Genomic DNA, 22,727 nt, shown 5'->3' with positions numbered 1-22,727 from the left:
CATCCATCCATCCAAACACACCATGTCACGACTTCAAGATCATCTCCATGCGCTCCAGGAACATATCGGCTGCCATCAAACGTCCAGTCAGTAAACCACACTAAAACGCACCCAGGACAAGATTCGACTCACCATGATACTTCTGGAAAATCAGCATCGGCCGCAACCGCACCGCCGCCTCCCCGCTGCCCCCAAGATTCAACCCCACACTCTTCGCCTTCCTCAGCACCTCGTCCCGCCTCGGACTGTCAAACGCAAGAAACGTGCCCTGCCCTTTCCCGCGCAAGTCATTAATCTGCCCGGGATACTTGTCCGCCAGCCGCTCCAAGCCAGCATACGTATACCTGCCCACCTCAGCCGTATTCTCGACCAAGCCGAGCCGCTCAATCTCCGCGATGATGGCGCGGAACAGGATCGCGCGCGCGGGATCGCCCATCCAGGTGTTGAACTGGCGGTACGGCTTATTCGGCCGGAGGGCGTGGTCGCCGTAGTAGTAGCCGGCCGTCTGGGCCTTTTTGCTAAACGTGACCATGTCGGGCGGGTGCTCGAGTGCCCAGTGGTCGTGGGCCCAGAAGCGGCCGGTGGCGCCGACGCCGGTCTGGACCTCGTCGACGATGAAGAGGATGTTGTGCTTGCGCGTGAGGTCGCGCAGGCCGCGGAAGAAGTGTGGCGAGGCGTGGTTGTCGCCGCCTTCGGACTGGATGGGCTCGACGATGATGGCGGCGGGCGGGTGCGGCCATTCGGTGATGAGCCGCTCGGTTTCCGCGAGACAGCGGGCTTCTTCGGCCATGTTGGCGGCGGAGTGGGCGTCGAGTGGGTATTTGCATTGGGGGAAGGGGGCTTGCGGCCAGTTGAAGGAGGGGATGTCGAGTTTGTGGATCGGCTTGGAGCGGGTTGCTGAGAGGGAGCCGAAGAGGCGGCCGTGAAAGGCGGAGGTGAAGGAGAGGATGGAGAGGTCGGGTGAGCCGGGGGACTTGTTGTTCATGGAGGATTCGATTTCTTCGGGGGTGAAGTCGGCTGTGCCGCGTTGTTGCTGCCGCTTCCACATGAATGCTGCCTTGAAGGCGAGTTCGTTGGCGTCGGAGCCGCTGACGCCGGTGAAGACTTGGTCGAGACCGCGTGGTGCTACTTTGAGGATTCCCGTGGCGAGTATCTCGGCCCAGTCGTGCTGGGGGAAGTTTCCGAGCGCTGGACGGTTGATGATGGCCGAGGCCATGTCAGGGGATGTGGCGGCGAGGAGGAGCGCCGGGTTGTTGTATCCGACAGGTATGGAGGCAATCTGAGCATACCTGCGTGCTGTGTTAGATATTGTGGAAAACATAACAGACAGACATGCTAGCCTTACACGTCTAGGAGTAGGTTCCCATCCAGATCTGCGATGCTATAGTCCGTCAGTTGCCAAGTTTCTCATATCCTGGCCTGGAAGCCGCTCACTAATTGCCGTAGCTGTCCTTGTAGTTGGCCATCATGTTCAGTGACCTGGTGTCGAAGACTTGGCTAAGTCTCTTGATTGCCTCTGTACTCTTCGGCCCGGGGATCTCAGTCTTCACGATTGGGACCCTTGGCTCGTCCGGAAAGTATGACTGTCCAGTGATAGCGGCCTTGACAGCTGCCGCAGCAGAGACCTTCCGGATGCCATTGACAGCTATGAGGGAAGTTTGTGAGCGAGATCGAAGTCCGTGGGAAAGCAGAGCTCCTCGAAGCCTGTTGGCAGCGCGGCACGATGCTGCCATGGCGTGCAGAGCTCCGTTTGTTTACACCGTCTTACTCGCAAGTTTGAGTGGCTTGTAGGTGTCGATGTGGATCTTGACAAGTCCTAGATATGTTCAGAGTAGTATGAGGTGTGTGTTCAGTGTCAATTGAGAGGGGGAGACAAGAAGACTGTGTTGTACGACTGGAGTCACCGGAGCGACTTGAGCTGGAGGGGCTCCCGATAACATATCAATAGCACTGAGCTAGGGAGATATCAATTTAGCGCGCGCCCTGCGTAATTTCTGGCGGGGTCCAACGCTAACTCCGACGCCGACTGACGCATGGATGGTGGATCGGCACGCTTACCGTCGGCTCCCCCTATCACCAAACAACCAACCTCTCACCTATATTTCTTTCACGGCGAGGAGCCACGACGAAACTCCATGGCCGCTCTTCACGGATTATCACAGTATCTGTAGGACTCACGACAATGACTCAGTCCTTCGGAATTGTTGCTGCAGCGGCCATTTCCAGTGCATTCATTGCATCCGACAACACAGCTCGGAACATATCACAACACGGCAGGATATTTTATATACTCCAACAGTTCCAGGACAATAACCGCTTACTATTGTAAAGTCAGCAACAGGCTACACCAGAGTGGCTGACCATATGTACTCTGGCAACGTTGTACTGGTCTACAGATTCCATATAAGTACTACTTCGGTCATGTGTTTCTACATATCTTCTAAGTCTGTTTTGCATCGGTTCACAATACAGTTTTATGTTTTCGACAACTCGAGTCTGGTTTAATTCCATTTCTCAAAAGGAATAGACTATTATCAGCTCTATGCTTCGATACACAGTGGTAGGCCCACATCTCACCATTCATATCAGAACAAATTTGCTACAGTCATCGTTTGAAACCTCCTCTTCCATGTCCATATTTCTTTACACTGTCATCAGCACGACCTCCCTACATGTAATGAGTATCTACGTCAAATCCCCAGACGCTGTGTTTAGAATCACATTAATCTCACATCAGTACCAACCTACATCCTCATGTAGCTCTGCAAAATGCCTAAAGAGTAGATTGATTATGTGATATTCATGATTATGTTATGGTTCAGAAGGCCCTTTCCTGAAAGTCCTTGCATGATACGCATTCCATATCTCATACTTTCATCGCCACTCGCTATCAGGCCCTTCTATGCCAGCAGCATATCACACTCAATGTGAACCATACCAGACGAGAGCTATGCCTCAGATATCACACTACCCGACCCACTCGTCCGATGCCACTCCTAGGAAAACACCTACGCAAAGCATTGCGGGTTGCGATTAATGCTGATCTCAGAGCAGGTAGCGTCGTTGCACGGTGTGGTACACGCAGTCTCCCAGCGCACCTAACACCTCGCGCGTCAGCACATTTCAAAATCATGACAATCGGCACTGTTCACGTACGAAGACCTGGCTTTCATGTCCGGCCCAGTTCAGGCGCCACTGCGCGGCTGGATCCGCGCCGACTTCTCTCGGGTTTGCCTTGAAGCCGGATGGACAGGTGCAGTAGGCTTTGTTGGGAGCTCCGGCACCGCCGTTCAAGGTGCAGGCGGCTGACGGGTGGCATGCTCTTCCGGAGCCGTCGAGGTTGCAGGTCGAGCAGTTGACTGGACCGGGTTGGCGACTGACTGAGGCTGCGGAAGCTGCAGCGGCGAGGACTGCGACGATGGTGAAGATCTGCATGGTGATGGTGCGTATCAGTTTGCTTGATTCGGTGGAGGTTGGGATATTCGTTGGAATTGTGCTGTGTGGTATTTGTTGCTGACACTTTTTTTCAACGGTGAAGTTGTAGATCGCGTCTTTATACTCACCTGTGGATCCACAAAGTCCTATAAGGAACGGGACCATCCGCCATCACGGACCATCAAGTGAACAAGACCAGATGTCAATACCACGCTGCGTGCCATTGGTCATAGTCATACGAGCCGCATCCTACCAATACTTGGCGTCAGATCAACCTGTGAGATCGTTGGGTCCTGTTTGCAGCCTCGCGAGATCATACCCTGGCGTATAAGCAAGGCGAAAGTATGGCGTACTACAATACTTGCAGGTTCAAGCGACACAACATCGTGAACATGGAGCCTAGCGTACAGTTGCCCCATGAAGCTCCAGTGTTTTAGTCCGTGCTAATGTTACCGTTCCTGAGGATGGCTACGCTCGAAGCAAGGTGTTCAAAGCTTTTCGATGGCTCAGTGCACCTGCAATATGCTGCCGTGCCTTTGGTGACATGCGTTCTCATTGAAAGATCTAGGGTCATGGAGCTTGGACCTGGAGGATCCATGCTCGCCAGCATATCGCTTTCGTCCGATGTTCGCCAAGTGCGATGCAATCATGTATCACGAAGATGAGATATACGACGCAAGAAGGCTTAGCACACTATCCAGCTCGGTATGGAGAATGTCTCGGAACTAAGTCTGACGTGAAAATAGTGTAGGATACTCGGCAGGGCTGTTGATTTGCGGGCCTAGATGCGGCTGAATGGATCCACATAAGCAATACGACGCTCCTCCAGAGGACTACTTGGAACTTCAACGTCACGTTACAGTTCATGACGAAAGGTAAAGAGGGTTTTGGAAGACATAACATCTATCAGCTGGCGGCGAAGAGCTGTGTTGAGAGTTACTCTATACGCTCAGCCTTGTGTCTCTCACCAGTCAGAACTAGATGGCAGTGTTCTATTCGCACCAGGTTGATCTTATGTGGCTCAGGAACTATTGGCACGCCTTGCTGTGTCTCAGCGAAATTCTATCAGACTTCTTGATAACTCAATTGCATTTCACGCATCTGGAGACAGCAACACAGTCATCAATGTAACCAATTCTTTGGTAAACTTGCTATAGTGAGAAACTGCCACTCTTCAGCATCCTTCCATGTATAGTCCCTACCGCGAAGAAATCCAGAACATCTCTGTCTAAATGCGTGCAATCCTACCCTGGAAGACATCTATCTCCCTTCCAGAACAAACCTAGACTCTCTAATCTCTACAGTGTTAGTTATCGCGTCAACTCCCCACCTCCTCCATCCCCTCAAAACCCTCTTCACCTCTCCGCTCTATACGCGTATACCCCCCTTCACTCAAATCCTACAATGATGATCACCACCACTACAGCCCAATGCCACCAATCACCACCATCCCACGCCGAAGAACCGCACAACAACCGAACCCCACCACCATGGGAAGAACACCATCTTTGTACGCCAACACTCCCCAAAGGACACAACATTGTACGGTATACCATAGTTGCCATGGTGCCTTTAGTGGTATGATGGAAGGAGAACTGGTGGACAGAGGAAAGGGCGGTTATATAGCTTTTGCCTTGGGTGCACGTGCGCTGGGAGTGCTGGGTAGGATGTCTGACGGGTAGGATGTATGTCGGGTAGGTATTCCGCTGCGGCCACCTACCTACGAGGAGGTCCTGGAAGGATGGGTGTTCTTGCCGCGGGCGTACCGGGCAGTTCAGGAGTGCGAATGCGAGTGCGAGCGTGAGCATGTATATACTACGTTGTCTCTAGAACGCGCCGCAAATGCCACGCGCAACTAATGCGTGTTTCATCGTAGCACAATAGGTGCTTTCTGGTTGTGGTTCGCTGTTAACCGAATGTATTTGCCTCACAGACTCTCATTATCAAGCAATCTTTCTTCCATCCATTCAATGAGCCTCTCATCAGTCTCTAGAAAGGATCCCCCAATAACAAAGACCCAAAAGAAAGCAGTCTACAAGTTAAAACTCCAAAAATTATGAAAATGGCAAAAAAGTCGAAAAAATACAAAAGGCTCAGGTCCACAAGGGTCGAACCCGCGCCTCTGCTCCCCTGCAGATACTTAGCTCCTTCATCTGGTGCTTTGCTTCAGTGGTAGGTCAGGTCGTTAACCAACTAGACTATTCTCCCACTGGGGTTATGAGAACAGTACTCGTTGACATGATTATATACCCCAAGTAAAGCAAGTATGTGTAAATAGTGTGGCAGCGGCACCACACAAGCGGGGTGCTGCCTACCCACGGTTCGCTGTTCACTGGCTCGTGCTTAAGCTATGCTCGCAAACAATGGCATTTTGCGCTGTTCGGTAGGGTGGAAGTGGCCGCCTTGTAGGCGCTACTAGGTCTCTTTCCCTGGGAAGCTACCTGCCATCATACAATCGCGTTCGGACAGAGCTTTTTCTGTATCGTGGAATGGAAGTCTTTCTGCTACGATGACCCTGCACTCCGATAGCTGCTGGACTCGCCCTCGGTCTGGGTCGCGATCGATCGAGTGCCCAATCGTGATCGTGATCGTCATCGGATTCGTCGGAGTCGTGCTGTCAAGGTGTGAGAGCATATTCTACAAAGTCTTAGAATATACCACTGCTCGCCCATACAACATCCTTTGCTTCCGAAGCTGGTACTTCCAATGCTCTTGAATAGTCGTTCCATATCTTCCGATCTCCTACGACAGCTCCTTTCGCCTTCACGAGCTCTTCCAAAGTTACATAAAGCCGATTCGTCTCGGCAGCCAACACAACACAGCACACCCGAGCGAGGATTCAGCAGAAATCTTGGAGTCGGACAACACTTTCGTTGAAAGGACGCAACGAAGTTGCTCGACCTCATCAGTGAGCTTGTCGACCTGATAATGAACAGTGGCTAATCCTTTGCAAAATCGCCTGTGATCTTCATTGTCCCGTTCAATGTAAGACTTTCGGCTGCTCATCAAGGTCGCAAGGCTTTCTACAATTGTTCTCAATCTGAACTTCAAAAGTCATCCACGATCGCGCGGACAATTAAAGTAATCGAATCTCTGTTGCATTTGAAAGAGCCTTGGAAGCCTAAAGAGAAGCTCTCTTGCACATACGCCAGCCTGATGCCAAGGTACATATCATCGGAGGTCTTGAGTCCAAGAAGGTCAAAGAAGATTTTTATGAGTTGTGATGCCGCCAGCGTAGTTGCTCTTATACAATCTAGGATCAAACGGCAGCCACGAATAGGGCGACTCATGGGGCATTCTAGCAATATTACTGGGGAGCTAGACATATGGTGAATGTCTTTGGATATTGTTAGTGACTGCATATATAACGAACGGTGAAATCATAAGACACGTATGAAAGACGATACTAGTACAGGATATAAAGTGACAGATGCACCAAGGCGATAAGGCCTGAATGACAGCAAGTATTCTCCCCAAGAGAGGTCGTTTGTTTAGTAGAGTACTCTACCACACACGGTGCCAGACATTGCTAGAAAGAGACTGAGGACATCTGACGTCCGACGTTGCAACGAACGACGTGGATTGAAGTTGTAAAATTGTGGAGAACTAGCCGGGTCTCACCCGGCTCTAAGCAAAGACTCATTGGTTGACCCTGGTCACTCTTCCCCACTCTGAAAGCAATTTTTATCAACAGTTATAATTTTCCTGAGCCAAATGCTGAATACATGAGTGGTCTAATGGTCTAGTGGTATGATTGTCGCTTCGGGTTTCTTTTCCCGGATTCTTTAGAGTCTTCTAATGTGACAGGCCCCGGGTTCAAATCCCGGTTAGACCCAATGTTTTGCATTTCGCGACTTCGGCGTACCTTCGTTTCGATGCACTTTGTTTATTTTTTTTTGTTTTGTAACTGGCATCTGCACTACGGGCGAGGGAGGGCTTCTTTAGATCATTATTAAATAATACTTACGGATCCCAATGGAAGAAGCATAGCCTGCTCCAGGGCCAATATGCAGATTTATAGCTGTGCATAGCCTATACGAACGGCGCATCTTGAGATCTCGTCGACTAAGATTTCAGGATGGTGATTGAACTAGACAGTCAGATAAGGACAGTCAAAGCAACCATATCCTTTTACCACGCTCATCTCGTCAACGTCCGCAGCCTTCGTCTTGAAGCTCCAACCCGCGCATTCGTTTCGCAAGATCTCGACGCCGTCGCCAACATCACTCATCCACAAACATGTGCCAAACATGCCTAACTCACTAACTACTGGTCCTTGATATACGCCTCTCCCAGTCAACAAGATATTGTCTATCTTCGGCGGTCGTATGCACTCCATGAGGATGTACTGCGCCCATCTCCGTTTATGCACCTTCGCTAAGAACGGCACAATATCGATCCCATACACGTTATGCCCGCCACCTTCGAGAGAAGGCTTGAGGATGTAATCGATTGCCCTCACGGAATCCTGCGTAAGCTCCCTCGCATATTGGCCCAGCCTAGACTCCTCGTCCATAGGCAGAATAGCACTGAACGTCGCTCTCACAAGCCTAGCTTTCTCGTCTGGCAGAAAACGCTCCACAGCGCCAGGCACACAGAGCGCTTGCTGGACCTTCTTGAACGTCGCAAGATGACTCAGGATCGAGGGGCATATGATAGCCCGACTGCGGTCGAGTAGGTATCGGGCTTTGATGCCGGCATCGGTGTATTCGTGCATGTCATATCCGGCGCGGAAGTACACGACTGAGATCTCGACGGGCTGGGCGGTATGCGGTGGGTGGTACAGAAGAAGCTTGTCGGCCGTGAGAGAGGTTCGCTCCAAAACTTCGTCGCTGAAGACGACACGGTAGCAGGGTATAGAGGGACTCTGGTCCCATAGTGCGTATTCTAGTGGACGTTCATCGCAGATATTGATATTGTGGGGTTGCACGACCATAAGCATTGCCGTTGCTGAGACATCTGAGCTCCTTGCTGGGCCGTATGCCTCGTGTGCGGCTTTCAGACCCGCGACTATGCCCTTGATGGTGTCGTTGATTGGAAGGTTTTCGAGCTTGCACTGGTTCGTCTTGCCTGCCGTGGTGTTTTCGGCATCAAACGCGCCAGTCCGACAAAGGTGCCGATGCATATTCCCTACTATGTTCCCGTGCGTACCACCGGCCACGGAAAAGGTATTAAATTCAACCTGCCTGATATCGAGCTCTTGTCCGTCTCCCCTTCTATCATGTAGCATGTAGTCGCTCCGGAAAATGCCTAGATTCGTGCGGCCTTCCTCGCCCTTCTGCTCTTCGCTCACAGCTTCCCATATTCTCCATAGCTTCTGTGTGAAACTATCCGATCGTCGTAGATCTACTAGTACATCGCCCAACCACTTGGGATCCTCCGAAATCCGTATGTACAGCTCATTGAAGGCCTGCTGAATCTCCGTAGCTCGCTCGAACAGCTCTCGCGGCCATGGAGTTGGAAATACTGCAACACCGACTGGAACAGACTGCACAGGCGATTCCTCATTATTATTTACCCCTGGCAGAAGTTTTATTAGAGAGCCATGAGTTATCTGGTAGTCTTTGATCTGGTTGATTAAGATCTGAAGACGATTATCTGGAATGGCTAGAGGGTGGTCGGATAGGTTCTGTCCCATCCTTTGATTCTGTGCATCTGCTACTACGGGAACTGTTGTGAGAAAGCGATCTGCGAGCTCCTTTCGTATGATGTTCTTCTGAAGATCTATCTAGCAAGGTGGCTAAGTAGCACTTCCGGATGACGTCAGCTGGTAGATGCCAGGTGGTGGCTGAGTTCCCAGAAGAGTTGAATCAGAGGAAGTAGAGGCATGCGAATTAACCAACGCACGCTATGGTAATCAGCCAGCCAGTATCTACCGATTTCACGATCAGCGCTGATTGAGTAAATTATACAGTCTATTGCTCTGACAGTAGAGTGACTATGTACAGACCGTCAGCTATATAATCTTGACTGGTCTATCAAGAGATAGACTATGAATAGGGGGTATCATGGGGTATGGGTGCGTTCAATGTACCGGCCAAATTGTACAGGGTCAACAAGCAACAAACAAAGGTAGTGGTTCCGCCATGAGTCAAACTATGCCTCGAAAAATGTTCACCCGTAATATGATCGCTCCAGTCCAGCTGTGCCTTCCTCGTGGTCCCCTACCAGCTCATTACTCAACGCCAGAGGATCCTGCAAGCCCGAAGAGTCAAGCTGTTTGCGTTAACAAAGGAAAGCGAACCTGATGTGTCTGTGGAAGTGGTGTAGATCTTAAAGACCTGTCGTGGAAAAAAGCCTACTGAGCAGCTTATGATAGCTCTAGTTGGTCTTTTCGGGTCTGGGGGAGCTCGAGTTCGATACCACTATCTCGATCTGTACGAGCCGCGTTGATGGATGTCAATAAAGCATTTATCTGATCTTCTTGCATCTCAGAACTCGGGATCCATGGGCTCAACAGAGCTCCACCAGAACCGATCGTAGGATCATTTTCCTCGTCATCATCGTTGTAGTCGTTTTCATGCTCCGTTGCCTGAAGCACACGACCACCAAGTTTTACGTCTGAAACCTTGACTTTGTACTCCAGCGCTTTCCTCCCTTCAGCAATAAGCTCCTCTGTCCAGCCCAGGCAACGCTTTAGACTTTGGTTCATCTTCTGAGAGTCCACCAAAAGTTCTTTATGCCTCGACAGATCGAGCTGCAATCGTTTTTCGTCTTTAAACGCATGTCGTGCATCGCGCTCAGCAAGAGCATCGGGCGATAAATCTTCATCTTCGGCAGATGATTCGCTCAAAGACTGTTCCTCATCCTCATCCTCTTCCGCATCCTCATCGACTTCATTTAATATGTCCAGGCTCTCGCTGTCATCGATGTCGAAATACTCGCCCGACGAGGTACGGGCGGTACTAGTTGAGAACCTACCCGCTCGACTTAGTCGCCTATAACGTCGTAGTTCCGCCTTCTGTTTTCGAACTTCTCGTTCTAATTGTCGATTGATAGCAAGGAGGGACGAATTGCTAATCTCAAGATCCAGTACTTTCCTCTCACGCCTAGCATTGGCTGCAAGCTCGTTCATCTTTTGCAGACTATTTCCACTCTGCAACGGTGCAGTCGGACTTTGGGGCCCCGAAACATGGTCCTCAGACATCGCCACCTGACTCTCGCTAGGCAATGACAAGTTGGAGTCCAACGACGGCCGACCGGTACTTTTTTCCGTGAAATTTTTGGCTATGTTAGCTCTTAGTGGTGTTGTAGGTGAGGTGGATTCGACCTTGCCTTCGTGTAGACGAGGAGGTGAGTTGATGGAATCAATCGAGGACAAGCTACTGGTCTTTGCATGCGAAGATTTTGCAAGAGGAGAATCAGTGCTCGAGCGACGTCTAGTCAAATGCTCGCTTGATAGGATCGATACGGGCGACGGTCGGTGGCCGTTCGGTCTCATGATCTGCGATGCGCCTTTGCGATAAGACAGATGGATGTTAATTTTCTCCGGCGAAGGTGATCTCAAAGCCAGTGCTCTGGATTGTGGAGCCTGTATGTTGGGTTCGGGAAGAGCGGAAGGGGGAGACGCCGCGGGATGTATACTACTCGGCTTGCAAACCGGAGCATCACTTGCCAGGAAGAATTGTGACGGAGGTGAAAGATTGTTTCTTCCTAGACTTGACAAAGGAGGCGACGGAACCCCGACAGGCTCCACAAAGCCAGTCTCCCTCCTTCCATCAGCGTAGAAAAATGTAGGCTTCTTCTGTACTGGTGCACTCGGCACTGGGGGTGCTACCGCAGCACGTTGCGATCTTGCTTCATCGGCGTGGAAGAACATCGACTGATCTTCTCGCGCGCCCGACTCGGATCCAGCGATCCCAGACAAGGTGGAATGGGGCGAGCGGCTCCTCATTTTGCCGGCTTGCGCGCTGCCAGGGCCTATGACACTGCGAGATCTTCCACCACCGACTGGTGCTGCTGCTGCTAAGCTTGAGCCGGTGTAGCTGTTCCCTGTATCTCTCCTGTAACCATCGAATCCTGATACAGGCCGACTGGCCATCGGTGGAGAGTGTATTGAGGCATCGTTGGATGTTGACTGAGTGCTACCGGCGCGTGATCTTCGGTCGGAAGAACGGGGTGTAATGTTACTATTGAGGGATTTCTTGTTTGCTGGTGTTACGGACGAGGACGGCAGTATCGTGTTCGGCGCTGAAGTTATGTCTGATCTGTCGTTCCGCCGCATACCACCTGTCGTAGGCTGAGCTGCAGCAGCAAGGCGTGGTGTGATGGGAGTCCGAGCAGTCCTAGATGAAGCCAGCGTTGGCATCAATGGGCGCGCCGGATTGGCATTATTTTGTCGTTCGGGAGGCATTGTGTCAACTCTTGGGCCTTATCATGGACTCAACACGCTACAGTCGTAATGGTAACATGCCATATCGATGTTCAACTGGTCACAGGCGGTCAAATCGTCCTCCGCAAGTCTGATGGGTCGTCACAACAACGAGTGGGGGTGCGGTGAAACGCTATAGATGGTATCAATGGAGGTTGAGGCGTGTCTTGACGAGAGTCTGAGTCTGACTTGATGGAGCGAAGAGAGTGGATGGTCGGCGAATTTGTATTAGGAGGGGTTCATGCGTATCGATATGCGTGTTGTCGTCGTCGTTGCGGCGGATGCACCTTGGTAGGAGTGCTGCGGGAAGCTTGCTGGTGTCTTGGCAATATTGTTCACACTTGTTGAGACCCCGGAACGACAAATGTCTTGTGTTGGTCAACAGTATCCGCTTGTGTCTATATGGTTTTCAACATGAAGTAGTCGAAGCCTCCTTGATCTAACTTGTCTGTTTACATACTAATCCGATTCAAACCTTGTGGAGACTAGGGCTTCTAATCCTGTCACTTAGCTTGCTTGTTGGTACACGCGAAACGCGATCCCTGCAAACTGCAAGCGCGTCACCAAGCATCCCCGCAAGACCCTCCGCTGCAGCCTCAAGGATCCTAGAAGCCTTTACAGCAGCATTCCTTCATTCTGCTTGAGCAGTCTGTATATCGAAATGTTCCAGACCACCACGGTATGACGGACAAACATGCTAAAGGACAGGGTCATGATCGCGAAGTGAAATCCGAAGAAGCAGCCAACCAGGCAGCAGTAGATGGGTCCCATCCGGGCTCAAGCCAGCATCACTCTCTGAAGTATTCCCTCCTTGGACCATCCTTGACCAAGGCTGGTCAAGACTCTGTAGATCAGAAGAAGGTAGATCCAGTCCAGCCCTGTGCACGATATGACACTAACAAGTCCAGGTATCAGAAGTCATTTACAATGCGTCTAAAGGATCGAAGTTTTTCAACAATGAAGAAGCAAAAGATAAGACGTTGACGGACAAGATCAGTAGGATATTAGCTAAAAAACGACAGCTCGAGCGCCTAGACCTGACCTCCGACCTGCGCAGAGCAGACGACTATATTACTGAACTGGAGCTATCGCGAGACTTGTCGCAGCATATTGTACACTTGGATTGTGATGCTTTCTATGCGGCCGTGGAAGAGCTGGACAGGCCAGATCTCAAGGACGTTCCCTTTGCGGTTGGCAAGGGTGTGCTCACGACTTGCAACTATGCTGCACGAAAGTTTGGTTGTCGGAGTGGCATGGCTGGCTTTGTTGCTATGAAATTATGTCCAGAGTTGATTTGCTTGCCACTCAACTTTGAGAAGTATTCCGCTAAAGCTGAGGAGGTTCGTGAGGTCATTTCCAGATACGACCCAAACTTTGAAAGTGCCAGTGTCGACGAAGCATACCTGAATATCACGGGATATTGTCAGCAGCATGATATGACCCCTTGGGATGCCGTCGAACAACTCCGTGCGGAGGTCCATGAACATGCTAAAATTACGGTTTCTGCTGGTATTGCACCGAATGCTAAGTTGGCCAAGATTGGATCTAATATGAATAAGCCCAATGGACAGTTCAAAGTAGCGAGCGACCGAAGTACGATAATGCACTTTATGCGCGACCTTCCAACCCGGAAAGTGAACGGAATCGGTCGGGTTTTCGAACGCGAATTGCGAGAAGTTGGGATAAACACAATAGGCGACATTTACGAGTACCGCGCGTATCTTTCGAAACTGTTTGGTGAGAAAGCCTTTCAATTTCTCATGCAATGCTACCTGGGTCTCGGGAGGACCACGATTCAGCCCCCTGACGAATCCGATCGCAAGAGCGTTGGAACCGAAAGCACGTTTCGGGACATGGGCGACAAGACAGAGCTCAGAGAAAAGCTGCGCCACACTGCGGAAGAACTCCAAAAAGATTTGGAGAGAACCCAATATAGAGGACGAACACTATGTCTTAAGGTCAAGCTGCACACTTATGAGGTCTTTACCCGACAAGTCCAGCCTCCAAGAGCGGTGAACCTAGCTGATGATCTGTATAAGTATTCAGAACCAATGCTTGCAAAGCTCGAGAAAGACTTTCCTGGGATGAAGTTGCGACTCATGGGATTACGCGTGACGCATCTCATTAGCACAAAGAAGGCTGGCATAGACTTCTTTGGTCTGAAAAAAATGAAATCATGTCCTTCGAACAATATCGCACATGGGAATGTCGACAAAGATGGAGCATGGGAGGTATGGCCTGACACTGAGTTTGAAGATGCAGCTCGGCAGGAACGACAAGATGAGATGAACGAGCTTGAATCTCTCAGCCAAGAGCACGAACAGGAGCATATGCCGAAAAGTGCCTGGGAATTGTCGCATCGCGTTGCTGCTGGAAAAAAGGCTACGGTTGTAAAATCATCTCCGCCCTCGTCACCTAAAGATGAATTTTGGACTTGTCCCATATGCTCCCTTCCACAGCCCGCGGGCGATCAGTCTTTCAATAGTCACATTGATCTTTGCTTATCTCGACAAACGATTAAAGAAGTTGTCAAAGAAGACCGATCTCCGCACCAGACACAAGTATTGAGCACAGAGCAGCATGTATTCAAGTCAACAGTTACGAATAAGAAACGAAGTCGACCCAAGCAAAGCCACACACCTTCAGGTAACGACCAAGGAAAACGTAGGCGGCCCTTCTTCCCAACATCGACTTGAAGATACGCCCTAGCTCACTACGACAACCCGAAGTGCTTTAACATATCGAAAGTAAGGCAAGACAAAGTCACTATGATGGTCCTGTCGTGGTCCTCGGCCAAACCTGTAGTCCGAGAGACAGCATATGTTGTCTACAAAAGCTGCTGCTCTCCGTCAATTATTGTCCCGTTTTGGACAGCAGCTCCATGGGATTTCGCAATGAATGCATACGCTGGAAAGTACTTTTCGATCACTGGAAGCATGCCAGCAGTACCTGGAGGATTGCGCCAATCACGCATCAAGTCCATAACGATAGCAAACCACGAAACCAGCTGAACGCCAGCTGCATGCATTCGCAAGTTGGCGGTATCACGAAGAAGCTCAGTAGTTGTACCGGAAGCCTCGACATTGGCCCAAACGCTGTAGCCTTCGGCGCGAAGGGACAGGGAGAGAAAGCTTGTACCTAAAAGGGTCAACAGCATACATGAGGATATGTTATGAGTTCACGTACAAACGTCGGTAACGATACCACCAACGATCATCTGTGTGCGATTGGTAGCTCTGACGGCTTCGCGAAATTCGGCGTTGTCCCAAGCATTCACTTCTCCGTTGCGGCGTATCAGAGGAGCATTCGGATACATCTCGAGAATCTCCCTCGGCAACTACGGGAACATGAGTGATTGTCGTGGCATTGAATGTATATGCTTACTGGTCCATTCGGCCCTATACTAGTATTAGTTGACCTGTCTTTTGGATGCGAAGGAGAGAACTTACCTTCTTGAGCAGAGGTAGTCATGATAACAGGAATGTCGAAGATATTTCCAATGGCTGAATGAGCGAGGATATTATTGTAAAACAAGGTTGGATCAAAGTCCCTGGCCACATGGTAAAGGCCAACCTGTTCATCAACAATCAAGAGGACCTAAAGAGTGGTTATTCGTTGTTGAGCATCAAACCTCTATTCTATTGTGACGCACCGAATTGTTGATATCCAGCCTTTCGAACGGCACGGCTGGTTCTCATTAGCAAGACTCAAAACCTCGTTGCACGGGAGCAAATACCATCGGCAATGGCAATTCCAACGACAGCCGTCAAGGCGATACAAAGAGCGGAAATAGTCATCTTGAAGGCTTTATAGACGCAAAAGTGAGGATAATTGCTAGCTATGTTTTTTTGATACCAGATCATAACCACGGGCATCCTGCATTTATAGTCCTCAACTCACCACAGAATACTTCTCCGCCTACAGTACAATGATTCTCTCTAGTTGATCTCACCGCTCATCTTCGTAGTCCCAAGAGCAGACTCCACCGAAAGCAAGCCAAGAATGTATACACATCACTTACCAATGCTTGGAAATGAGCTATCGGACCACAGGATACTCCGGAAGCACGACGTTGTGGGCTATCTCTACAACACGTTTGGAGAATAAGATTACTAAAGCCTGCTACCGAGCGGACTTGGGCGAGAGGAGCAAGGCATGGTTGTTTGATGCTGCATCTAGGATTTGTCTTGACTGGGGGTGATTGGGCAGAAGAAGCGAGGAAACGCATAGTAATCATTCCGTAATACATTTGGCGTTGGCTATACGCGTAACATGGGTTGTATCACCGTTGAAACTGTGCTGTTGGTGGATACAATCTTGTGTTGCCTTGCTGACCACGAAATGGGGAATCAATTTCAATCACTACCGTTATCGCATATGGTCACCAATGTCGGCTCTGAGGCTTGGGATGTAAGCAGCCCTTGCCGGCAACTCAGAGAATGAAGGGAGAATCCTATCTTATGTTTGAGTGGGGTAAAGTGCATGATCTATGGAATATAGAATATGAAATCTGTTTTAGTATGGTATTCTTATCAACTCACCCGTCTTCACTCCCCCTAGTTGGTTGAAACGGGCGCCCGGGCGGAAGTGGGGCTAGCGGCCGACGTCATTGGTGCCGCGCACCGCATCCAAACATCGATAGTGTGCTAGTGGACCGGGACGAGGACGAGGACGAGCTCCTCCAGTCTTCCGACTCTGCAAAAAGGCCTCTTTTGAAGCAGATGGGATCTTCGACATGGCTGACGAACGCACCCCACTGATCCAGGTGATCCAGATCCGTCCCGCGACACCGCGATATTCTCACCACACTCTCCGTCGATTCTGCTCGTTAGTGCTCACAGTCGTTCCTATCCTCGTTCTCGCCTCTCTTCTCCTCGGTCTCTTCCTCCCCGATCATCTTGATGATGGTACATATACGCCTTCACCGTATCTCCCAGGGTCATCGAAGCACATACCCCAATCATGGCCTCAGAGCAGCGGATTGAGCTATGAGGAGCTTGAAGGGATCCTGATCGATATACCCGACCCGAAGAAGGCGAAAGAGTGGAGTAAATACTACACTGCTGGACCGCACTTGGCAGGAAAGAATCTCTCACAAGCAGTCTGGACGAAGGACCGCTGGGAAGAGTTTGGCGTAGCTAGTAAGATCGTATCCTATGATTGCTACCTAAATTACCCTGTCGCACACAGACTGGCTCTATTGGAAAAGAGCAAGAAGAAGCATGGTCTTTCTACTGAGAAGAAAGATTCTTGGGAAGTCAAATTTGAAGCTACGCTCGAAGAGGATGTTCTTGACGAAGACAGTACAAGCGGTTTGGAGGATCGCATTCCCACATTTCACGGCTATAGTGCCTCAGGAAACGTTACGGCTCCTTATGTATACGTGAATTATGGCACCGTCTACGACTACCAGGACCTCGTTGATGCTAACGTCACTCTCAGTGGCAAGATTGCTCTTGCTCGATACGGAGGCGTCTTTCGGGGACTTAAAGTCAAACGTGCTCAAGAGCTCGGAATGGTTGGAGTAATTATGTATACGGACCCGGGTGATGACGGTGGCGTTACAGAAGAGAATGGCGATAAGCCTTACCCACATGGTCTTGCGAGACAGGAAAGTAGCGTCCAGCGAGGAAGTGTTCAATTTTTGAGTCAGTATTTGTCTAATAAGATGCAAACCTCAGGATCTAACAACTTCAGGCATGGCCCCTGGTGATCCAACAACACCTGGTTACCCTTCTCTCCCCGGTGCTGAGCGTAAACCTGTTGACCATGCCATCCCTTCAATCCCGTCTCTTCCAATCTCGTACAAAGAAGCTCTACCATTATTGAAGGCGCTCAATGGCTACGGACCCAAGGCATCTAAGTTCAATAAATTTTGGCAAGGCGGTGGACTCGGTTACAAAGGTGTGGACTACAATATTGGACCCACGCCAGATGATCTTGTCATCAACTTGTCCAACGAGCAAGACTATCAGATCACTCCTCTATGGAACGTGATAGGTATAATCAACGGAACGATAGCTGACGAAGTTATTGTGCTTGGCAACCACCGAGATGCATGGATTGCTGGTGGAGCTGGCGATCCGAACAGTGGCTCAGCAGCTATGAATGAAGTCGTTAGAAGCTTTGGTACCGCACTCGACGCCGGATGGAAGCCACTGAGAACCATTGTCTTCGCCAGTTGGGACGGCGAAGAATATGGGCTCATTGGCTCAACTGAGTAAGTGTCAAAGCTGTCAAACATCTTATATACAGGCTAACAATTCTCAGATGGGTCGAAGAATACCTCCCCTGGCTCCAAACCTCCACTGTCGCATACCTGAATGTTGACGTTGGCACATCCGGACCACATCTTCACGTCGCCTCCGCGCCGCTCTTGAACACCGCCTTTGTCTCTACATTGAGCAAAGTTCAGTCACCCAACCAGACCGTCGTGAACCAGACCCTCGCTGATCTCTGGGATGGTAAAATCGCCACGATGGGCAGCGGTTCCGACTTCACCGCATTCCAGGACTTCGCCGGCATCCCCAGTATCGACATGGGCTTCCAGCCAGGCGAACACAGCGCCGTGTATCACTACCACTCAAACTACGACTCCTTCTCCTGGATGCAGAAATTCGGCGATCCAAGCTTCCAGTACCATGCCACAATCGCACGTGTCTGGGCACTGCTCGCGGCGAAACTCGTCGAGACGCCCGTCCTAGCTCTGAACGCAACGGAGTATGCAACCGGACTCTCGGGCTATCTCGAGCGCGCCAAGAAGACTGCGCAGAAAGGCACCCCCGCCAAGCACGCGTCCATCTTCGAGCCGATAGAGCAAGTCCTGACGTCCCTCTACTCTGCGTCTGTCAAACTGGACCAATCCGCCGCAGACCTCGGCGAAAGTCTCAAGGACCCCCCGCCAGCGTGGAAATGGTGGGAGCGTGTCCGGCTGTACTACCTCACCCGCAAAGTGAATACAAAATACAAGACGCTCGAGAGACAGTTTTTGCACGAGGAAGGGCTCGACGGAAGGTCTTGGTTCAAGCATGTCGTTTTTGCGCCCGGGATCTGGACCGGGTATGCCGGAGCGACGTTTCCGGGCTTGGTGGAGAGCATTGAGGCTGGGGATTGGGATAATGCGGAGAAGTGGGTGGGGATCATTGTGAAGAAGATTGAGGCGGCGACTGCGTTGTTGGATGGGGGCAAGTAGAGAGGACACATGTGGTGAATGTTGATATATATTTGGCTATCTGGCTGCGAAGAAGATACATATGAGTGTAAAGAATGAATCACTCTCGCTTACATGCATAGGATTCACATATAAGATTGTGATACAATTGCAATTTGGAAAAGCTTCCTAGCATTTAATAATGAAACCTGTCCAGGCTCTCTATATAGCCGGCCAATCGTCTATAACTTACTCAATCTTCTTACATGCAGCTCCCTATGCAAAAACCAGATACACTGCCCCAAGTTCCAGACGATAACAGAAAATGCGTCCGCGGCTCAAGCCTTCAACATTACATCTACCCGTCCTCCTCATCAAGTATCATCATCCCACGCCGACCAACCGTCCGTGATGTCGTTATGCTTGGTCAGATCGCCCCAGATGGGAAAGTCCTCATCGGTAGCCGCAGGACTGACGTCTGCGCTAAACACAGCGACCTTGAGGCCTGGAATCCTCTCCTTTGGCACTTCCACTCCCTTTTGCATGACGCGATAGTGCAGTTCCTTCTTGAGGCTCCATAGGATGCTATCGAGGCCCAGGTCGGGTAGTATGCCGGCGATGCCGTTTTCGTTTAGGCGTTCGGTGAGCGGCACGCTTGCGCGGATGACGTTGTTCATATTCATGCCGGGAGTGGCGAGGATGGCCATGGAGCCGACGTATGATGATGGGCCATAGCCGAGTGTTTTACCGTCGATTGGGCCGAGCCATACTTCGACTTCGTAGGGGCCGTCGAGGGCTTGTACGGGTGCTTCGATGGCGGCGAGGTAGGTCTTGCCGCTGGCGTTGCGCTTTCGGCTTGAGATGCCTTTCTGGGCTGCTTGGTTGTTGCCGTAGAGCTTGTTGATTGCTGATCGTACGCTTGCGTTGGAGGGTCTGTTGACGAGTTCTGGGTATGTGTAGCCGAGGCGGGTCCAGTCTGCTGCTGCTGCAGAATTCCACGCTGATAGACCGTCGGTGGAGGCATGGAATGGGAGGAGTGCTGAGTCGCTGTTGAGGGTTGTGCCTGATTTGTACACCCAAGTGTCTCCGTGTTGCGACCATGGCTCAACCCAGGTATCGGGGTACACCGTCTGGAAGAGCGTGATCAAGCGATCTACGTTTATGTGGTGGAGCCAGAAGACTGGGTCGAATGCTGACACAGTGAGGTACTGCATGTGCCCTTCGCCAAAGACTTGATGTACTCCGTCATGGATGGTCTCTAGATTACCAATCGGCGAGTTTCCTGTTCCATGGTTCGAAAACTGATTGAAAGTTTGATGCTGAGTCAGAATGTTGTAGAGTGAGCTACGCCGATTGGCATGGCCCTGCTGCAGTTTGGACTCGGCTTCGCCATTGTTGCTAGGACTTTGAACGTTGTTGACGTCAGCTGGATTTCGGACAGTGTGGTCCCATTTGTTGTATGCACCACCGAACCAATTGGCTTTCAGGGGGTGGAATCTGTATTGAAAGAGAGGGTTCGGTCGATTCGTTTTCGTTCCATCGGGATACACAATGGTTACAGTCTGGGCAGTGACCGAGTCTGGCAGGATAGGGCCTCCATTGGGCGGATTCATGGCCCAGTCCCAATAGGGGAACCGCAATTGGTTTGCCAGATCACGAGTCTTGGATTTGGTGTCGCCATCGGGAAGAGAGTTTGCGATATTGAAAGCCTGTACTTGAAGAAGTTGCTGCGAAAGGGAGAAAATGTTAGTCCCAAAGGTCTTTCCAGCTATCATGTTGTACATACTTCGAGAAGTGCCAAATAAGGACCTAGCCATCATTAGCTGTGACATGATAACTTTTTCAGATATACTCACGATGCCACGTTCCAAACACGTTGGAGTCATGTGGGCACATTCCCACTTGGTTACTACCTGTTGCGCCTACGCCATCCCAGGGTATCAATGGCTGACCATGGATAGCTACACAGAAGATTTAGCGAAAGTTGTGCCACATTGGCTGATGTGGAAAGTTGCACGTACCGGCTATCTGGAAGTAGGAAGTCTTGTCATCCTGATCGACCGCCTGCCACCGTTCCAGAGCCGCAAGAAACAAATTCCACAGCGGCGCATTCTTTTGCATATCTCGAATCTCAAGGCGAGGGTAGGCACCGCCCGTCGCACCCGTGACGGCAAAAGTCCCTGACTGGCGTCTGCCAATCTGTGTGATGTGATCTTCCAATCGCTGGAGAGGAGACGATATGGCCAGAGTAGCCAACGCAAGGAGCACGGTTATCGATGATAGTCCCAGCATGTTGGAGAATGCGTAAAACCCAGGGTGCTGGAAGACAAGAAAAAGAATATCCTGAACAAAAGAATACAAAAGTCTATACCCGCGAAGGAGAGCAAGATAGCGGCTGAATTGTCGTGTCAACCAGGCGTCTTATATCGTGCAGATAGACAGATGAACATGGGATGTGACCGCATGTGAACAGTAAGAGAAAAAAATGAAGCGGTGGCAGTAGGGCTTATCGACCGAGAGTAGTTATTGATGATGAGCGAATGGCGATAAGAATGCGGTTGCACGGCGATGCATCGAACAAACTGCCCTCCCACTACAAGGCCAGCTGAGTTTACTTGTAGTGCTAAGTCGGTGGTGAGTGTGTTCCCAACCACGCGAACCAAAGGTGGATTCGGCAGGTGATTGCAGGTGGTGGCTACCACACTTCGGCGACAGCACCAATGTAAACACTAGTACCACGACGTGAGGGAGCGACGATGGAAGGGTCTCTTTGCATCGGTGAATGGTCGTTGTTGTTGATCGCCGGAGAGATATATTTGGATCAGGCCAATATCTGCAATGGCAGCAATTAGGCGAATATATATAATACGAATTCACTCGGACATTTGACGATCATCAGTAACAAAGCGTCCATGATCGACAACGGCACCATATTCAGCGACACGTCGTTGATGGGATTCGCAAGACTCTGAACAAGATTGGATAGAGTTGACGACTTGGAAAAAGACGAGAGATGTGCAACCCAACGGCGTACGCGATGACTTCATGCTACTAATGCTCGTACACCGCATGGCGATTCGCCTTGCTGACATCAGGTAGCCCATATTTGTCTTACCGTCCAGTATGCAATGCTGGCGTGTGGTCAGCGTATTGGGTCATGAGCGTGATGTATCAGCAAAGAAGGCAGCGAAGAAGATGGTTGGGGGTGAAGTTCTCTGTATGGGACCGAGGGAATGCCGCGCGCTTCGGAACGGGCTGGGTGCAGGGATTGAGCCTGCGGGATTTCCCCACACCGGCGGCTCAACTGCCGATCCGGGCAAGGCTACGCGTATATTCAGTCGCGATAGTATATAAAATACGAACACCAAAAGTTAGTACGAACTACAAAGCCACCTCCAACCATCTGTAGCCACAAGCAGCCACATACACTGTTGTTACACTTCGACACCCTTCCAAGCCATCTTTCTGCTATCTGTGTGTGTATACTCCGCGACTGCCGACAGCCTACCACGTGCAAGCTGCAGGTGGCTGATATGATATATCTGTCGGTCAATAGCTTCATCAACTGTTATACATCCTTGCTTGGCTCTCCTAATAACTATCTACTTGACCTCGTACAGCCACACGACCTACTCGTTAGACCTCTACATGTACTTGCCCAAACATCACAAGCCCATTCCGCGCGAACTACATACAATCCTCCGAACTATAGCACCGACAACAAACCCTCGTAGCATACGCCAAGACATACCGACAAGAACTTACATTGCA

General features: G+C 50.5%; 8 protein-coding genes and 1 non-coding gene across 9 annotated transcripts; 3 read left to right on the top strand and 6 right to left on the bottom strand.

The window, feature by feature from the left end:
* Nucleotides 1-25: 25 nt before the first annotated feature.
* Nucleotides 26-1,733, bottom strand: EJ05DRAFT_502970 (4-aminobutyrate aminotransferase; the record flags this gene model as incomplete). Its single annotated transcript, XM_033747341.1, has 4 exons — nt 26-69; nt 133-1,289; nt 1,346-1,381; nt 1,435-1,733. The coding sequence occupies 4 exons, from the start codon at nt 1,731-1,733 to the stop codon at nt 26-28; spliced, it is 1,536 nt and encodes a 511-aa protein (XP_033597963.1).
* A 1,169-nt stretch (nt 1,734-2,902) lies between these two features.
* EJ05DRAFT_104278 (uncharacterized protein) lies at nt 2,903-3,737 on the bottom strand. The gene is made up of 3 exons (XM_033738959.1): nt 3,564-3,737; nt 3,157-3,496; nt 2,903-3,098 (listed from the first exon to the last, which is right to left on the bottom strand). Exons 1-3 carry the CDS (start codon nt 3,605-3,607, stop codon nt 3,009-3,011), a joined length of 474 nt encoding a protein of 157 aa, XP_033597962.1. The 5' UTR covers nt 3,608-3,737; the 3' UTR covers nt 2,903-3,008.
* Nucleotides 3,738-7,166: 3,429 nt separating this feature from the next.
* Nucleotides 7,167-7,270, top strand: EJ05DRAFT_t64. Its single transcript has one exon. It is a non-coding gene; the product is annotated as a tRNA-Pro (tRNA).
* A 152-nt stretch (nt 7,271-7,422) lies between these two features.
* Nucleotides 7,423-9,132, bottom strand: EJ05DRAFT_478504 (glutathione synthase). The gene has a single exon (XM_033744471.1). It carries the CDS (start codon nt 9,071-9,073, stop codon nt 7,526-7,528), a length of 1,548 nt encoding a protein of 515 aa, XP_033597961.1. The 5' UTR covers nt 9,074-9,132; the 3' UTR covers nt 7,423-7,525.
* Nucleotides 9,133-9,345: 213 nt separating this feature from the next.
* On the bottom strand, nt 9,346-12,225 carry EJ05DRAFT_478503 (uncharacterized protein). Its single transcript, XM_033744470.1, has one exon. It carries the CDS (start codon nt 11,786-11,788, stop codon nt 9,746-9,748), a length of 2,043 nt encoding a protein of 680 aa, XP_033597960.1. The 5' UTR covers nt 11,789-12,225; the 3' UTR covers nt 9,346-9,745.
* Nucleotides 12,196-14,331, top strand: EJ05DRAFT_455416 (DNA/RNA polymerase; the record flags this gene model as incomplete). Its single annotated transcript, XM_033742474.1, has 2 exons — nt 12,196-12,667; nt 12,715-14,331. Coding segments are annotated over exons 1-2 (1,797 nt in total), but the record flags the coding sequence as incomplete, so codon positions are not given.
* A 236-nt stretch (nt 14,332-14,567) lies between these two features.
* On the bottom strand, nt 14,568-15,871 carry EJ05DRAFT_104221 (YcaC amidohydrolase). The gene is made up of 7 exons (XM_033738958.1): nt 15,707-15,871; nt 15,543-15,644; nt 15,459-15,493; nt 15,256-15,403; nt 15,191-15,204; nt 14,993-15,143; nt 14,568-14,944 (listed from the first exon to the last, which is right to left on the bottom strand). Exons 2-7 carry the CDS (start codon nt 15,601-15,603, stop codon nt 14,634-14,636), a joined length of 720 nt encoding a protein of 239 aa, XP_033597958.1. The 5' UTR covers nt 15,604-15,644; nt 15,707-15,871; the 3' UTR covers nt 14,568-14,633.
* Nucleotides 15,872-16,541: 670 nt separating this feature from the next.
* EJ05DRAFT_519218 (protease) lies at nt 16,542-19,170 on the top strand (the record flags this gene model as incomplete). Its single annotated transcript, XM_033748721.1, has 3 exons — nt 16,542-17,454; nt 17,504-18,026; nt 18,077-19,170. 3 exons carry the CDS (start codon nt 16,542-16,544, stop codon nt 18,996-18,998), a joined length of 2,358 nt encoding a protein of 785 aa, XP_033597957.1. The 3' UTR covers nt 18,999-19,170.
* EJ05DRAFT_104120 (Di-copper centre-containing protein) lies at nt 19,165-21,538 on the bottom strand. The gene is made up of 4 exons (XM_033738957.1): nt 20,978-21,538; nt 20,813-20,917; nt 20,743-20,765; nt 19,165-20,683 (listed from the first exon to the last, which is right to left on the bottom strand). Exons 1-4 carry the CDS (start codon nt 21,246-21,248, stop codon nt 19,331-19,333), a joined length of 1,752 nt encoding a protein of 583 aa, XP_033597956.1. The 5' UTR covers nt 21,249-21,538; the 3' UTR covers nt 19,165-19,330.
* Nucleotides 21,539-22,727: the final 1,189 nt, after the last annotated feature.

This window comes from Pseudovirgaria hyperparasitica (assembly GCF_010093815.1).
Source record: "Pseudovirgaria hyperparasitica strain CBS 121739 unplaced genomic scaffold EJ05scaffold_13, whole genome shotgun sequence".
In the NCBI taxonomy this organism is placed as follows: domain Eukaryota; kingdom Fungi; phylum Ascomycota; class Dothideomycetes; order Acrospermales; family Acrospermaceae; genus Pseudovirgaria; species Pseudovirgaria hyperparasitica.
The sequence above is the reverse complement of the archived record's forward strand: the minus strand, read 5'-3'. Positions and strand labels throughout refer to the sequence as shown.